The following is an 18,592-nucleotide window of genomic DNA, read 5'->3' on the forward strand; positions in this document are numbered from 1 at the left end:
GTCCCGGCTCCTAGGCTTTGTAGCGTATTATGAACTGACCGATAACGGATAATGAATCAAGAAGATAGACCAATAACCCTTAAAAAATCCCCCCCCCCCATTTAGTTTTAATTGCGGATCTTGAAATTTGGCTTGGATTAATTTCGTGTTTATTTGATGTGGGTGCATGCGGCTTATATACAGGTGCGGCTTGTTTATGGACAAAATCGGTTTTCCCCCTAAAATGTCATGGGTGCGGCTTATAATCAGGTGCGCTCTATAGTCCGGAATTTACGGTATATTTTCCACACGATAGGGCGCACCAGATTTTAGAGCGCAACCTCCAAAAATGATCTTTTGTCATATATTTTTCACATACAGTGGCTTGCAAAAACTATTTGCCCCCCTGTAACCTTTGCCACATTTCAGACTTCAAACATCAAGATATAAAACTGTCATTTCTTGTGAAGCATCAACAAAAAGTGGGACACAATCATGAAGTGGAACACACTTTTTTGGATATTTTAAACGTTTTTAACAAACAAAAAACAGATTTTTGTTTCAATAAAACTGAGTGTGCATTGGCTCAAAAATTGGCAGATTCTATAACACAGAATACATTTACAGAGTCCTTTTTGTATGGACATATTTGCTTTTGTTTTTATTGAATCCTAGTTTTTAACAACAAAATTTTACTCCGAGGTTGCAAAGAAAATGTCATCAGCATTTTATTTTTATCACAAAAGACAATCTCGGATCTTGAAACATACATTACACATAAAGCCCAACCAATAAAATATGAATAAAAACATCTATAATTTTGCGACGGCTTCTTTACAGGAGCTATTTAAAGTTGCTGATTAAGAGTCCAACAACAGGAAACTTAAAAACACACACTAAAACTGAGCAAGGAAAAAGGCCTAAGCTTAGCTACACTTCATGTGTTTTTCTGTCTGACTTGTTTTGTGGTGTGTTGATAATGTCACACAAACTAAAATGTCATCACACTTCAGGGTACTCTGCTGCTATAATTGGGAGCCTATTCCTATCTTTTCAAACATACCGATTGTTTTCCCTTTAAATTCGGCCCTAGGGGTTGTTTGTGATTGCTTTGGAAGAAATGATTTACCTGGTACCCCTCATTTATTTTGTTCCAGGATTATGCTCACAGCTCATGTAACAAGCAAATATTCCCTATATGTAATAATCAAAAACTAAGTGTTCCTTTCCAGACTTCCCAAAAGCATCAAAGTTAACTCTACATCATCTAGTCAAAGGGCTGCACAAACTACAGATTATTGCTAACTGCTGACCATTATTACACCACCCCTTGATCTAAAACCTACATGAGAGCAAGGAAAAACTCAAAAACCTCAAGTCAAGTCAAGTTAATCTGTGATGCCCTTACTCACAAGGAGTCTGAAAGGGCTGCACAGACCACAGATTATTGCAAACTACAGACTATTATGACACTTTCCCCTGATCTAAAACCTACACGAGGGCAAGGAAAACTCAAAAACCTCATGATGAGGAAAATGAAGAAACCTTGAGAAGGGAAGTAATCCCCCTTCCAGGATGATCAGGCTGCAATGGATGTTGCCATTACAAATGATACACATATATTGTCAACAGGAAATATAGGTCATTCATAAGCTATAGAATATAAGTGTGTTTTAAGCCTAGATTTAAACATTTCCACTGAGGTTGCAGATCGGATCTCAGGGGGCAGAAAATTCCACAGCACTGGGGCTCAAATGGAGAATGCTCTTGAACCTGCGGATCTCTTCTTGGCTCTTGGGATCACTAGCAGATCAACATTTTTCAAGCCAAGGCTCCGGATTTGAACATAGGGGGACATTTAATCTGAAAGATATGAGGGAGCAAGTCCATGCATGATTTTTTTATGATACTAAAGGTCGACAACAGCAAAAACCTGTACTGTAAAACCACATCTTAAGCTAAATATCTATGAAAAAATATCTTCCTAATCACTAAAACATGTTTAAATGGCAATAAAAAATAAAAAATACAATAATAAGATAAATACAATAATACCCAGGAAATAAAATGTGAGTTTATTATGAGAGAGTTGCCATAACGCAGGTATATGCAGATGGTTGGGGGGGTACCGGAAGAGTGCCAGAGCAAGCACGAGACTTGATGCCAGGGTTCCTTCAGCTTAAGTTAAATTCAAGACTTTTTAAGAGTTTTTATTGCTTTTTGAAATCAATTTTCAGACCTGGTCGACAACAGCAAAAACCTGTACTGTAATATAAACAAACAAAACAAAAAAACACAAATATTTCTTGCACACAATACCCAGGACAGCTTTTAGCCATGGTGAAAAGCGTTCGTCAGAAAGCCACTTCTAATAAAACGTACACTTACCCATGGTCCAAAATAACCATATTTGTCCGATGTTTCCATGTGTATTGTGGGTAGACCTAAGACATGCGTTCGACTGAAACCACATCACCATTTTGATAGTTCCGTTATCGTGGTCACGCGATGTTGCCTCAGTAGTAAATCTGTGAATTGTAAAAAAGACAAGCTATAAATGTTACTAAAACATTTCAGTTCAAACACATTTTTAAGACTTTCAAAAATGTGTTTTTAATTGTTTTATTGTGGGAAAATGTGCTCATTAGAATGAGAATCGTCTTTATTGTTTTTAATATCAATGTGATTATGCAACGAGGTTAGACATGACACTCCGGGAAAAAACATGTAATATAACGACTTGGAAAAAAATAAAATAATAATAATAATAATAATAATAATTTCCTTGTATTGTCATTCTGTGTAACAATGTACACAGAACGAAATGTCGATTACACCTGACCCGTTGTAGCGAGCCGATGCAGCCGCAGCCAACAGAGGGCGCCGCCGACCACTTTTTAAGTCTTAGGAATGACTCGGCCGAGGCGCGAACCACCGACCTCCCAGTCTCAAAGCGGGCGCCTTACCATCTAGGCTACTGAGCTGGTACTATTATGATGAATAGGCAACAAATGATAGATAGATAGATAGATACTTCATTCATCCCCGTCGGGAAATTCACACTTCCAGCAGAATCCTTGTGTTAAAAAAATAAAATAATAAATCAAAAGATATAGAATACTAAAATACCCAATATATGTTGATAAAGAGCATTTAAATAGTGTTACAGAAAATACACACTGTTATAAAAAATAGGGTAATATGCAAATGTGGGGGTGGGATTTAATGTGGGCTTTTACTCCCCCGGGTGGAGTTAAAGAGCCTCATGGCATGGGGAAGAAATGATCGCCTCAGTCAAATAGTCAGGGATCAGAATTGATCGATAGATCACTCTCTTTTGGCAGGTGCTTGGCGTGGCCGTGCAGGCCTGCCCTACGGCCTAGTGTTCAGCTCATGGGCCACACGTTGCGACCAACCCTCCGCCCTGGTTTATTCCTGGACGCTGGCTATTTCAGCTGAAAATGAAAATCTCCATTCTGATCCCTGAATAGTGCTTAGAAAAAAAAGTTAAAATAATAATAATGGTCATGTAATGAAGAAGAATAGTGAACTGTAACAATACTGCTATAGAAATAAGTGCAATAAGATTTAGCGGCAGCAATTTTAATAACCCAAGGCGAGATTTGTTTTTAAAGAGGTGTTTTCTCCAACAACCTCTGTTGGGCTGCCAACACCATACTACGTTAGCAATTTGAGCAACGAGAGTGATCCCGGAACGAATTGAACTCATATGTCGAGGTACCAACAGACATTAAAATTCTCTTGTTTAGAGGTGCTCGTAAATCGAGGTATGACTGTGATTGGCTTTGCGTGGAATACACAGACCATGTTTACAACAAAGTTCTGTTTTTAATTCCCTCTGATGTCCACTCAAAACTCTCAGGAGCAGTTTTGATGCTAAAGGGCTCCGTGTTGCGCTTTGGCTTCTTGGACTGCACCGGCGCGCTCATTCCGAGCCCCTACGAGGTCTGGCGCGATCTCAACGCTCCGGAAGACCCCGACCGACTGCGAAAACGCAAGCTGGTCCACTACTCGCCCTCCTCCTCCCAGGACACCTGCGGAGAAGGACATCTGGCTCTGGTGTGCTCCGAGAGGCAGGCCAAAGTCTTCTTGATGCCCTCGCAGTCTTGCCTGTTCGTCCACAACATCACCGAATCGTCCTTCGTGCTTCGGGCCGACGTGGTGTCGGTGTGCAATAGTGTGTGCCTCGCCTGTTTCTGTGCCAACGGACACGTCATGACGCTCAGGTAGGATTCCATACCAAGAATCATCAAAAATTTAGGTACATTTAGCTAAAACAAAGACGGTTTCAATTTGATTTACTACTATATTTTGTGTACATAATGCGGCAATAGCTGAATTGCGTCATAATTTCAATCTCTAAAACGAGAGATACGGAGAGAGATGAGGATTACACACAACATACTTATGCCGGATCTGTTGCGCTGATTGCACAGACCAGCACCTTATCCACCAATGCATGTTTGTCAGAATTAGTTGCATTTAAAAACCTTTTTTGTCTGTGTCGGGATTTTTCTTGCTATTATTTTGAAAATCCTTAGGATTGAAACGTATTATTCTTTACTACAATCAGTAAACAAATTCGCCTTTAGGTGTTGCTAGTGCTCCACCATAAATCTTTTTTTCTCTGAAGGATGCTCGAATTTCCTACACTGATAGACGTTATTATTTGAGCTCTTTCAGTTCTGATATAAATGTATAATCCCAAGAAAATGGAATCAATGAACCAGGCCAATGGAAATAACACACACAATTTATTAACACATGGAATAATTGATATAAAGAAGGAAGGGGGAGGGTGGCTGGGCCGTCGGAGATTATGGGAGTTTTTGACCGCTGAGTGTTACTAGCACAAATAGAAAGTTTCCCGCTATAATGCTAGTCGATTTGGGGATATTCCTTTGTACCGAAAAAAACGCTCATTCCCAAGAACCAGCAAACATGGTGTTAAATTTGAAACCATCCTCTTACTTGTTGCGGAGAGATTTGGTCTCGTGCTCCGGTTGGTCGCAGCGTGTGGCCCATGTGCTGAACACTAGGCCGTAGGGCAGGCCTACACGGCCACGTCAAGCACCCGCCAAAAGAGAGTGAACTATCAATCAGTTCTTCTCTATATATGGACCAGGGACGCTTGACCAGGTCAGCCTCAATGGGCGTGGTCTTAGATATTTGATACTCGCTTGACCAGATCATGCCTCTACCGGCGTGGTCTTAGATATCTGTTACACTCAGTATAGGGTGACAGTGTTTGAAATTGCTAAACTTGTCAGAAAGGCAAAGAAGTGAGAGATTAGCGTAATGTCCTGTACTTGAGAATGTGCCTCCAATCGACATAATTACGTACGGTGAGAACATTATTTTATCAATACATAGCCTTGGATGGTTTAATTACATTCAAACCTTCATGCTTTCAGATTTCATCATGGTACATAGTGAATTGGTACATTCGGGAACTGTCCAAAAGGGGACGCAGTCGTTTTATCCATTCCAAAATTCTGAGTTATGTGGTGGTCAATTTTGTGCTGGGCTTATTTGCTCTACATCTACATATACTTCTACTTCAATGTAGCACTCATGTTGTTGAATTGAAATTGAAAAAGGATTTGTGCGTACATAATAAACAGTTTAGAACAAAACATTTTTGCTGCGAAGGCAGACACAGGCAGAAAAGGGGTGGGGTAACTCTTAAGCCAATCAGAATGCAGAACACAATGCACAATGAAAATCCGAAAAAAAAGTAAACCTTGACACAGCGAGGGATTACTGTATTTTTAACATTTGGTGGGCAAGATTAAATAGCCTGACGGGCCGCATGTGGCCCACGGGCCGTAGTTTGCCCACCAATTTCAGTGAAAACCTCTATTACGAGCTGAAATAACTTTTTCCCGCTTGCCCTCAGAGGGGTCACCTTGTTTTCATGAATATAAAATCTGAGGAAATATTCAAATGCTACAGTCTGGAAGTGGAATTAATTGAAAAACAAGATCCATCCATCTGTTCTTGAGACTGCTTATCCAATTCAGGGTCCCAGAAAAGCCGGAGGCGTGCCCAGCTGTCTTTGTTCCCTGACTGTCACCAGTCAATCACAGAGCGCCACAAAAAACACTTCCTGCAAAATGGATACTGTATTTTTTGGAGTATAAGTCACAGTTGTTTTAGTTTGGCCAGGGCTTCGACTTATACTCTGGTGCGTCATATATGTGAAATTATTAACATATTATTATACCATTGTGTTTTACATTTTTAATATTCGTATATCATTCATGTTATTTTCACACAAAACCATAAGAAGGCAATCTAGGCCTGCGTTGATATTTTCTCGCGCAAATGTCACTAAAATGATTTTGTTTCTCATTTTGGGGGGAAATATAATAGAACAGTAAAACACAGAGAATTTGCACTTTGTATAGAAATCACTTTTGAGCTAATTGAAAATATTTACTTTGGCGAAACAACACCACCTTTTTGCACCAATCGGAACGTTCGGAAGATAAAGTGCAATGTTCCATTTCTAAGTGCAATACCCTGGTCTTATGTGCAATATCCACCTTGGGTATAGTTTTTATTTGAGAAGTTCTTTACTTAGGTTCTAAAAACAGTTGTTATATTAGAATTTTATTGACCTACTGTTAATTGTATGGTTTACTTTATTTACGCGGTGACTTTATTTCCAAAATATTTTGTGAATGGAAGGTATCGTTTACTTTGTTTCTGTTCTAAGTGCAATATCCCGGTTCGAAGTGCAATATCTTGGTTTTGTATACTATGTATTATAGAAGCAAACACTTTATATTTATGAGTTTTCGATTAGTCTTAATATTGTATATTTTGCCAACTGGAGTGCAACTGTAATTTTTTGTTGCAATACAGACGCTCCCCTACTTACGTAGGAGTTCCGGACGATAGTTCGTGAGTTGAATTTGTTCGTAAGTTGCTTCAGTGCTATATTTTGTATGTTTAAGGTTTATATAAGTATGTTTAAGGCTTGTATAAGTAAGCTGTATTGTTTTGTACTAAAAAATAAACATTTCATAAAATAATATGCTTTATAAAGATAAATATACTTAAGTTTAACTTACTTTTGGAAGATGAGCTTCAAGAGGTCCTCCTCCGTGGTATAAATTGGCCAAAAATAAGCGATCCAACCATCTTGTCAACCGCATCAAGCTTTCTTATTCCACTTTCGTTTCAAAAGAAAAGGCTCGCCACCTCTTTACACTTTACACCAACCATATTGAATGGATGCACGAGACATTAAACAATAAAACTGTAAATGTTCTTAGTGCGCTGAAAATAAAAAATAGAAGGTTTACATACAAACTTGTCATGATGTGAGGGACCTGTGCCTGCTCCTTTGGCGCCAACTGCCTCGGACTCTGATTGGCTCCCTGTCACTATTTGAATCCACTCCTTTCTGTCATCTGTTGTCAGTTCGTCTGCGAACCTCAGTTTTTTCTAAGCAAACTTTTTGACCCTGACTCACTCCTTTTTTTGCTCCCGTCTGTTTCCCGGCTTCGACCCGTTTTTTTTTTTATCTTGACCACTTTTTTTGCTCTCCTACTGACCCATTGACACCGCCATCGCTCGCCACGGAGGTGCCATTCCCGCGTTTAAAGCATCCTGTTTCCCGCGACCAGCGATCACTGGATCGTGTGTGCAATCCTTTCCCTTTCTTCCCAATAAAACAGAGCGAAACGTAACGCAAGTGGGTCCTGTCTCCGTTCTGGTCCTGACAGAACTAGGTAGAGGAAGTGGGATTTCTTCTTCGGGGTGGATGCTGGATGAGCTCTCACAGCACCACACACCGGTAGTGGCTGAAAGAAGTACTACAGCACTGTCCTCTACTCGGAAAATGGTGCACACAATACAAAATCTAACTTACAGCAATGTCCGGATATTTTTCGACATCCTGGAAAAAATGTTCGTATCTACCGTTTCACCTAAGTCAAATGGTCGTAAGTAGGGGAGCGTCTGTACAATTATAACAAAGGTAATTTTGAATCTGATTCTGCGATCTCTTGATCCCAAGACGAGCGCTTTACCTCCTGAGCTCCTGCCGCCCCAAGTCCCCTAAGTTTTTGTGTTTAGGGGTCCTCGTTTAAAGAGCTACCGTTGTATATCCGTAACTGTGCCACTTGCTTACTAATTCCCTTCCCTTTTGTTTTTGTTCCCACAGTTTGCCGAGTCTAAGACCGCTGATGGATGTTAATTACCTGCCTCTGACGGACATGCGCATCGCAAGAACCTTTTGCTTCACCAACGGGGGACAGGCGCTCTATCTCAGTTCCCCCACCGAGATCCAGAGAATCACATACAGCCAGGAAATGTATGACAATCTGCAGGTCTGTGAATGCAAATGACTTTGCTTATCTCGATAGGTTTCATTTCCGAAAAGGGCAATCCTATGTGCTAATGTAACAATCGACAGTGTTACCTTTTTTGGGGTGGACCCAAGTCAGGATTCGGCAACTCAAAATGTTCGAAGAGCCATATTGGACCAGAAAAAAGTATTCCTGAAGTAGCAAAAAATTAAAAGTCTTCTATAATTCTCTTAATGAAAGTAAAACATGGTGTATGTATCTGGAGTTACATTGTGACATCCTTTTAAAAGGGCGAAGTTTGGGCCCTCAGATCACGCTAACACAAGTGACAGTGAAGAAGTGGGAAAACATCCCAGGCAAAGCAGCCCCGTTGTTTAGCATTGCAGCTCAGTTCTCCAACAAGTTACACGTTGCTGAGTTTCCAACGCAGTAGTCCGTTTTTCACATTTTGATCAATTGACTTAATCTGGTACGATTGCAAAATACAAATCTGTATTTAATCAACCTTTTTAGATGGTAACAAGATTGGCTTGATATATTTTGAAATTGTTTGAATGGATGGGTGGGTGTACGGACGGACGGACAGACGGACTGGATAGATTGACCGATGTCTAGATAGATTGATTGATGGATGTCTAGATGTCTAGATAGATGGATGTCGAGATAGATTGATAGATGTCTAGATAGATAGAAGTCTAGATAGATTGATGGATGTCTAGATGGATTTATAGATGTCTAGATAGATTGATGGATGTCTAGTTAGATAGATGTCTAGATAGATAGATAGATGTATAGATAGATGTCTATATAAATAGACAGATAGATAGATGTCTAGATAGATGTCTAGATAGATAGATAGATGTCTATATAAATAGATAGGTAGGTGTCTAGGTAGATGTCTAGTTAGATAGATGTCTAGATAGATAGATGTCTAGATAGATAGATGTATAGATAGATGTATAGATAGATGTATAGATAGATGTATAGATAGATGTATAGATAGATGTATAGATAGATAGATAGATAGATAGATAGATAGATAGATAGATAGATAGATAGATAGATAGATAGATAGATAGATAGATAGATAGATAGATAGATAGATAGATAGATAGATAGATAGATAGATAGATAGATAGATAGATAGATAGATAGATAGATAGATAGATAGATAGATAGATAGATAGATAGATAGATAGATAGATAGATAGATAGATAGATAGATAGATAGATAGATAGGTAGATATCTAGATAGATAGATATCTAGATAGATATCTAGATAGATAGATATCTAGATAGATAGATATCTAGATAGATAGATATCTAGATAGATAGATAGATATCTAGATAGATAGATAGATAGATAGATAGATAGATAGATAGATAGATAGATAGATAGATAGATAGATAGATAGATAGATAGATAGATATGTGTCTGGATAGATAGATGGATAGATGTCTAGATAGATGTCTATATAGATGTCTAGATAGATTTACTTGTGCGCTGGGGTCTGGTCAGTGCACCATGGCGCACGCAGGCAGTTTAGGGGGAGCATAGCTGTACACATATTTTTTTCAACTAGTTTCTCTTATAGTGCCAGCAAGTTCATAATATCAACTGTACGGAGTGACCTGTGGCTTTCTGGTTTTACGATGATCCAGAAAGGACACTTTTGTGGGGATATTGCTCCTCGCAGGCCCAGTGGAGAGCCCGAAGGCGTTTGAAAAAGACACCGAGGCGCACTGTCAAGCCTCCCTCGGGCAAAATGACATCACATCTCAGAGACTGGCAAACACAAATACTTGAGGTTTATTGTGAGAATCGCTCGCCTTTCTCATCTTTTCAGGTCACTTGCCAGCCAAAAGCAAGAGAGGGGGAATCTGTTCTGAGAAATGCATTTGTGGTGGACAAAATCTTTGCTTTTAAGACTGTAGTATGGGTTTAAACTTCCATTTTAGTAATGGTGCAAACGATTTTACAGTACAACACCCTGTAAAGTCGATTCATATGTTTTTGTTTCATAAAAGGATTACATGGGTGGAATATAATTCCTGAAAATGTGGCAAGAGTGAGACTTATAAAGGAGTGAAGATGGAGCTGACTTCTTAGCATGAGCGTTCAGGCCTTGAAACTTAAAGGGACAGTGTGTATTATTAAGCACCTGCTAGCTGTATTTGAATGTTCATCCATCCATCTATTATGCGCACCGCTTATCCTCAGTAGGGCCGCGGGGGTGCTGGAGCCCATCCCAGCTTTCTTCAGGCAGTGGGGGCAGGGGACACTCTGAACCGGTTGCCAGCCAATCGTAGGGCACACAGAGACAGACAACTCACTTGCTCATTCACAACAATTAACCTGAGAAGCATATTTTTGGAATGTGGGAGGACACGGGTGTGCCCGGAGGAAACACACGCAAGCACGGGGAGAACATGCAAACTCCACGCAGGAGGTTCGATTTCATGACTTCAGAACTGTCTCGCAAACGCGCCAAGGCCGTGCTGCCCTATTTAAATGTTCATTCATTAAAAAAAACACAATATTGATTGAAATACTATTAAAAAATACATGAACGTGCCTTATTTAAAATACATTGCATTTCTTTCCCCATTTCTTCTTTTATCTTCATTTTCTTACCTTTCTTTTTTTCCCTTTTTTGTCTCTTTTTTTCTTTCTTTTTTGCCTTTTTCCCAATTTTCTCCCTTTCTTCTTTTTTGCTCCTTGTCTTTTTTTCTTTGCTCGTTTCTTATTTTATTTTTTTTGTTTGTTTATTTTCTTCATTTTTTATTCCAGTTTTATCCCCTTTTTCCCCCCCTCTCCCTTTTCTCTCCCCACACTAGTATTGTATTCTTCCTTGTGCTTTTTTTAGTTGTACTACACACTAGAATGCCATCTAGAGGTCAGATATTACACACATTACATTTAAATGATTATTTTTTTGATTTTATTTTTCTGAAAAAATAAGATGAAAATATATTAAAACTAGATAAACAGGCTAAAAATATACTTTTTGGTTGCACTACAAAATACAGCGACATATATATGTATATATATATATAGAGAGAGAGATAGAGAGAGAGAGAGAACGGGAACAGGACCCAATTGCGTAGCGTTTACCACAAGTTTTATTGAAAGAAAGGGGAAGAGCTGCGCCCACGATCCAGTGTTCGCTGGATGCGGGAAGCAAGTCGCTCTTGCACTTGGATTGTGATCCGAACATGGAAGTGGATCTTCCGTAGCCAGCGATGGCCGTGTCAGGGACGGAAAAACGGTTCGGTAGCCGGGACTTGGAGAGCAAGGCGTGTTCGGAGTCGGAAACGAGTCGTAAGCCAGAACGGGAGAGTAGACATAGTCGGGGACAAAAAAGGTTATAAACCAGGACGGGAGAGCAGACGGGGTCAGGATCAAAACAGGTCGTAGCCGGAGACAGACGGGAACAAAAACGGTACTCGGATTGTGCTCCGAACGCAGAAGTGGATCTTCTGTGACAAGCAATGGCGGTGTCAGGGACGGAAAAAGTGTGTCAGTAGCCGGGACAGGAGAGCAAACACAAGGTCGGGGTCGTAAGCGAGTCGTAAGCCAGAAAAGTAGAGAAGACGTAGTCGGGGACAAAAAGAGGTCGGAAGCCAGGACGGGAGAGCAGACGTGGTCAGGGTCAAAAACGGGTCATAGCCGGGGACACACGGGAGCAAAAAACGGGAAAGGTGGGAGTCAGAGTCGAAAAAGGCTTGCCTAGTATACACTGAGGTTCGCAGACGGACTGACAACAGGGGACAAACAGGACTGGGTTCGAATAGTGACAGGGAGCCAATCAGAACCTGCGGCAGTTGGCGCCAAATAAGCAGGCACAGGTGAGTCACATCAGTTATCAGGACATCTATATGAATATAGATATATTATTTTAATACGGTGTTCTATTTTACACCAGTAGTCTAAAGACACACTTAACAGTAAATATTTATTTTCTGTCGCTTTTTTCACTTAGACTCGGCAATTTTGTGATCAAATGGCAGGGCGGCTTATTTCTCGGCAGTATGTCAAATTTCACAAGGCATTTATAGCCACTCCAAAGGGACCGTAGGGTGTTTTTGTTTTTCAGTAAAAGGTTTTATTATTATTGTTGCATTTTATATTCAGTGTTTTTCGATTTGATGCTGTGGCTGGTAGGGAAAAATCTGATCTGGGTGATGGCGCCACACTGCCACCTAATGGCGAAAATAAATTCGCTTAGTCTCTCGAGGAAATGTTAACAATGTAGGATGGATGTCGTCAGGGTTGGGTAGGGTTACTTTAACTGGATTACTTTCAATTACTTTTGGATTACTCTGTCTTTTATTTGCATATTTGGTATAGGAGTAATTCAAAAGTAATTGAAAGTTATCCAGTTAAAGTTACCCTACCCAACCCTGCGAGTCTTTCTTCCCTCTCTCTTACTATTTCTCTTTTTATATCTTGTTTCTCACGTTCTCTCTCTCTTTTTTCTCTCTCTCCCTCCCTTTTTCTCTCACTCTATCTCTCTCTCTTTCACTCTCTGTCTTTTCTTTTTCTCTTTGTTCCTCTTCGTCTCTTTCTCTTTTTGTCTTTTACCTTCTTTTGCTCTCTCTTCCTATTTTCCTTTTCTCTCTCTTCTCTCTCTCTCTCTCACACTCTTGCTTTCCCCTTCTCTCTTTTTCCCTTTTCTTTTCTCTCTTTCTCTTTTCTATTTCTCTTTCGATGTCATTCTTTCTAGTTCTTTCTCAGGGTTGGTTAGGGTTACTTTAACTTGATTACTTTCAATTACTTTTGGATTACTCCAATACCAAATATGCTAATAAAAGACAAAAGAAACGCAATATGAATAAAATGACTACATTTTGTGCAGGCTCGGGGAGTAACGGAACACATGGAACGGTAAAAATGATGTTGGCAAGCTGTTTGGATTTATTATTATGTTGTTTCTGTCGCATTTTATGTTCGTTTTGCCGGAGATCAAAGAGATCAAAGCCAGGAGAGAAAGCTTACCACGTGTTGTGAGTCATCATTTGATTCATATTTAGCTTATTTTGTCTTTTATTAGCATATTTGGTATTGGAGTCATCCAAAAGTAATTGAAAGTAATCAAGTTAAAGTAACCTTACCCAACCCTGGATGTCGTCTATAAACGTGTGGAATGCAATGTATAGGGAGGAATAATCTGAAATGCAGACACTAAAAGAACTAATTTGAGGGTTAAACTACTTTGAAGCTCATGTTTTTGTTGCTGAGTAATGCAAATAGCAACCGATTTGAAATGCATTTATGAAATATGTTGTTAATATGTTCTTACTATGTTATTAACGGACCAAAAAAATAAATGAACTCATACCGATACCTAGCACCAATTCTACCGTAACAATGTAAATAAGTTATTTGTTCCAATTTCCTGCAGCACACCAGACAATGTATCACGTAAGGGTTTGTCGGGTGCTTAAAATCCTTGAAAATGCTTGGATTTTAATGTGTTTTTAAGGTCAGGAAAATACTTGAATTTTGGGTGAAGTGCTTGAAAATGCTCGAAATGATTTCCTATATCGTGTTTCCCAGCAGTCTGACCAAGCTTTTAAATAAGGAAAAATTTCAAAAGTGCGTAAAAAGGACGCCAATGGTGGCCTCAGTCCTCCTTATCGAGTTTTTATGTGAAGCGTTACTACCACATACTGTTGCATCCAGGACGCCAGTTTTTCAGACTAGTTGCTCAGCAGGTGGAGCGCTTGTTTTGGGATCAAGACGATGTAGGTTCGATTCCTGGCTCCTCCGTGTTAAAAGTTGAAGTGTCCTTGGGCAAGACACTGAATTTTGTAGGCCTTTAAAACTGAGTCAAAATGGCAAAAATTGTCTGGCACTGTCACTTCCCATCTGAGAGTTAAAGGTAATACTATAAAATCGAAAATATTGAATCAAAAATAAAGAACTGAATCATCCTGTCAAGACCAGAACGGAGACAGGACCCACTTGCGTTGCGTTTCTCACAAGTTTTTACTGGAATGATGAGAAAGGACTGCGCCCACGATCCGGTGTTCGCTGGAGGCGGGGAGCAAGTCGCTCTGGTACTCGGATTGTGCTCCGAACGCAGAAGTGGATCTTCTGTGGCAAGCAATGGCAGTGTCAGGGACGGAAAAAGCGGGTCAGTACCCAGGACAGGAGAGCAAAAACGCGGTCGGGGTCGTAAGCGAGTCGTAAGCCAGAAAAGTAGAGAAGACGTAGTCGGGGACAAATAGAGGTCGGAAGCCGGGACGGGAGAGCAGACGTGGTCAGGATCAAAAATGGGTCTGGCGACAGACGGGAGCAAAAAACGGGAAAGGTGGGAGTCTGGGTCGAAAAAGGCTTGCCTAGTGTTCACTGAGGTTCGCAGACGGACTGACAAAAGACAGGATTGGGTTCAAATACTAATCGGGAGCCAATCAGAACCCGCGGCTGTTGCCGCCAAAAGAGCGGGCACAGCTGAGTCACATCACTAATGACCGCTGTCCTTTATAGTCTTGGTCCTTAATTTTGTATGACAACCTTGTGATCTTTCTTTGTAGAAGAAAAACATCCTGTTATTCTGAGGTATCATTTTAAGTATGTGTCAGGACCAAACGTAATTGCGTTACGTTTTTCACAAGTTTTGTTAAAGGAAAGAGGAAAGGCTGCGCCCACGATTCGGTGTTTGCTAGGCGCGGGAAGCAAGTCGCTCTCGTACTCGGTTTGTGATCCGAACACGGACGTGGATCTTCTGTAGCGAGCGATGGCGGTGTCAAGGGACGGAAAAAGCGGGTCGGTAGCTGGGACTGGGAGAGCAAGGCATGGTCAGGGTCGGAAAGGAGTCGTAAGCCAGAAAAGGAGAGAAGACGTAGTCTGGGACAAAAAGAGGTCAGGAGCCGGGACGGGAGAGCAGACGTAGTCAGGATCAAAAACGGGTTGAAGCCATAGACAGACGAGAGCAAAAAACAGAAGAGCAGCTTCAGCAACAGACTGCTGTCACAGTCTTGTTCCACGGACAGACTGAGGATATAATTCCTTCCTCTTGCCATGAGGCTCTTTAACTCCACCCGGGGGAGTAGAAGCCCACATTAAACCCCACCCCCACATTTGCACATTACCCTATTTCTATTACAGTGTGTATTTTATGTAGCACTATTTAAATACTCGATATCAACACGTTATATTGGGTATTTATGTATTATATTTCTTTTATTTTATTATTATTTCATTTTCAACACAAGGATACTGCTGGAAGTGTGAATTTCCCTACGGGGATGAATAAAGTATCTATCTATCTATCTATCTATCCACCTGTCTAAACATCTATCTAGGCATCTATCTAGACATGTATCTAGACATTTATCTAGACATCTATCTATCTATCTATCTATCTATCTATCTAGACATCTATCTAATTACACATTTGTCTATCTATCTAACTATCTCTCTATCTAACCATCTATCTATCTATCTAGACATCTATCTATCTAGACTTCTATCTAGACATCTATCTATCTAGACATCTATCTATCTAGACTTCTATCTAGACATCTATCTATCCAGACATCTATCTAAACATCTAGACATCTATCTAGACATATATCTCTTTAGCTAGACTTCTATCTCTCTATCCCACTATCTAGACATCTATCTAACTATCTATCTATCTGGACATCTATCTATCTATCTATCTATCTATCTATCTATCTATCTATCTATCTATCTATCTCTCTCTCTATCTCTCTATCTCTCTATCTATCTATCTATCTATCTATCTATCTATCTATCTATCTATCTATCTATCTATCTATCTATCTATCTATCTATCTATCTATCTATCTATCTAACCATCTAGACATCGATCTATCCATCTAGACATCTATCGAGACATCTATCTCTCTATCTAGAGATCTATTTCTCTCTCTAGACATCTATCTCTCTATCCATCTATCTAGACATATATCTATCTATCTATCTAGACGTCTATCTCGACATCTATTTAGACATTTATTTATCTATCTATCTATCTAGACATCTAGACATTTATCTATCTATCTAGACATCTATCTATCTATCTAGACATCTATCTATCTAGACATCTGGACAACTATATCTAGACATCTATCTATCTAGACATCTATCTATCTATCTAGACATCTAGACATTTATCTATCTATCTAGACATCTATCTATCTATCTAGACATCTATCTAGACATCTGGACAACTATATCTAGACATCTATCTATCTAGACATCTATATCTCTATCTAGACATCTATATCTCTATCTAGACATCTATCTAAACATCTCTCTCTCTCTATCTCTCTCTATATCTATCTATCTATCTATCTATCTATCTATCTATCTATCTATCTATCTATCTATCTAGACATCTAGACATCTATCTATCTATCTATCTATCTATCTATCTATCTATCCATCTAGACATCTATCTATCCATCTAGACATCTATCCATCTATCTAGACATCTATTTCTCTCTCTAGACATCTATCTATCTATCTATCTGGACATCTCTCTCGACATCTATCTAGACATTTATTTATCTATCTATCTATATATCTATCTATCTAGATATCTAGACATCTATCTATCTAGACATCTATCTATCTAGACATCTATATCTCTATCTAGACATCTATATCTCTATCTAGACATCTATCTAAACATCTCTCTCTCTCTCTCTCTCTCTCTCTCTCTCTCTCTCTATCTATCTATCTATCTATCTATCTATCTATCCATTATTGCCTTTTTAATGGGGCTGAAAGAATTGTCAAGTGTGATCATGAGCATACTTCCCCCCGCGACGCTGTCAGGTTTCTAACAGCGCTGTCGACACTTTCAGGAAATGCTAGGGGAGCTGTTTACACCAACAGAAACACCAGAGGCCCAGAATAGAGGCTTCCTAAAGGGCTTCTTCGGAGGGAACGCTCACACCTTCGACAGGGAAGAGCTCTGTGTGTATTTCCCATTCATTCCTTTTCTCATAACACCTCCTCCCGCTTCGTTTACGATCCCGTCTATCCCGCAGTTGGCGAGGCGGCGGCGGGTAAGGCTTCTCGAAGTTTGGCCCAGCACATCCCTGGTCAGGGAGGGATGGAGGGCATGAAGGTGGCAGCCGGAGGGGCCGTGGGTGAACTGGCGAGGGCCCGCATCGCTCTGGACGAAAGGGGTCAGAGGCTCGGCGAGCTCGAAGAGAGAACGGCGCTGATGATGACCAGCGCCGAAAGCTTCTCCAAGCATGCTCATGAGGTAAAACCGAATGTTTTGGGACAGGGGTGTCAGACTCATTTGGCTCTGGGGCCACATGTTGGAAAAAATGCTGTCATGGGGGCCCGACTGGTAAATTAATGGCATAAAAGGTTTGTATTAGCTGTAGGGCTGGGGGTCTTTCATATCAGGGGTGTCCAACTCTTTTTAACTCGGGGGCCACATGATAGAACACACATTCCTCTCGGGAGCTAGTAGATTAAAGAGAAAGAAAAAAGAAAAAGAAATAAGAGTGAGGGAGAGGAAAGTGGAGAGGGTGGGACAAAGAAAGAGAGAGAGAAACAAAAGAGATAAAAAGAGAAATATTGAGAGAGGGGAAAAGAAAGAAAGAAATTCAAAGAGAAATAGAAAAAGAGGAGAGACAGAGAGAAGGGGAGAAAGACAGAAATGGAAAACAAGAGAGAGAAAGAGACAAGGGGAAAGCAAAAGAGAGCAAGAGAAAATTAGAAGGAGAGAGAGAGACAGAGAGAGAGTAAGAAACAAAAGAAATAAAAAGAGAAATAGTGAGAGAGGGGGAAGAAAAAGAAAGAAGTAAATTCAAAGAAAATAGAAAGAGAGATGATGAGAAAAAGAGAAGGGGAGTAAGCAAGAAGGGGAAAGCAAGAGAGAGAAAGAGAAAAGGAGAAAGCAAGAGAGAGTAAGAAACAAAAGGAATCAAAAGAGAAATCGTGAAAGAGGGGGAAGAAAGCGAAAGAAAGAAATGCAAAGAAAATAGAAAGAGGGATGTTGAGAAGCGAGAAGGGGAAAGAAAGATAGATAGAGAAAGAGAAAAGGAGAAAGCAAGAGGGAGTAATTAACAAAGGAAATATAAAGAGAAATAGCGAGAGAGGGGAAGAAACAGAGAGAAAGAAAGAAATCCAAAGACAAATAGAAAGAAAGAGATAAGGTGAGAAAAGAGAAGGAAAGAAAAGGAGAAGGGGTGAAAGAAAGAAGGGGAAAGAAAGAGAGAGAGATTAAAAGAAAAAGAGAGAGACAAGGGAATAAGGAGGAGAGAGCAAAACA

The 18,592-nt window shown here is 40.0% G+C and overlaps 1 protein-coding gene across 13 annotated transcripts in view; it reads left to right on the forward strand.

The window, feature by feature from the left end:
- The window catches only part of stxbp5l (syntaxin binding protein 5L), a 308,998-nt gene that overhangs the window by 281,886 nt on the left and 8,520 nt on the right, over positions 1-18,592 (forward strand). For all 13 annotated transcript variants that reach the window (XM_088353620.1, XM_088353624.1, XM_088353621.1 and 10 more), the window contains 4 exons: positions 3,863-4,226; positions 8,177-8,342; positions 17,166-17,277; positions 17,352-17,572. In XM_088353620.1, coding sequence (XP_088209746.1) covers positions 3,863-4,226; positions 8,177-8,342; positions 17,166-17,277; positions 17,352-17,572 — 863 coding nt within the window. The remainder of the gene's footprint in view (positions 1-3,862; positions 4,227-8,176; positions 8,343-17,165; positions 17,278-17,351; positions 17,573-18,592) is intronic.

This window comes from Urocampus carinirostris, chromosome 14 (assembly GCF_059441175.1).
Source record: "Urocampus carinirostris isolate Australia breed hairy pipefish chromosome 14, RoL_Ucar_1.0, whole genome shotgun sequence".
Classification (NCBI taxonomy): Eukaryota; Metazoa; Chordata; class Actinopteri; order Syngnathiformes; family Syngnathidae; genus Urocampus; species Urocampus carinirostris.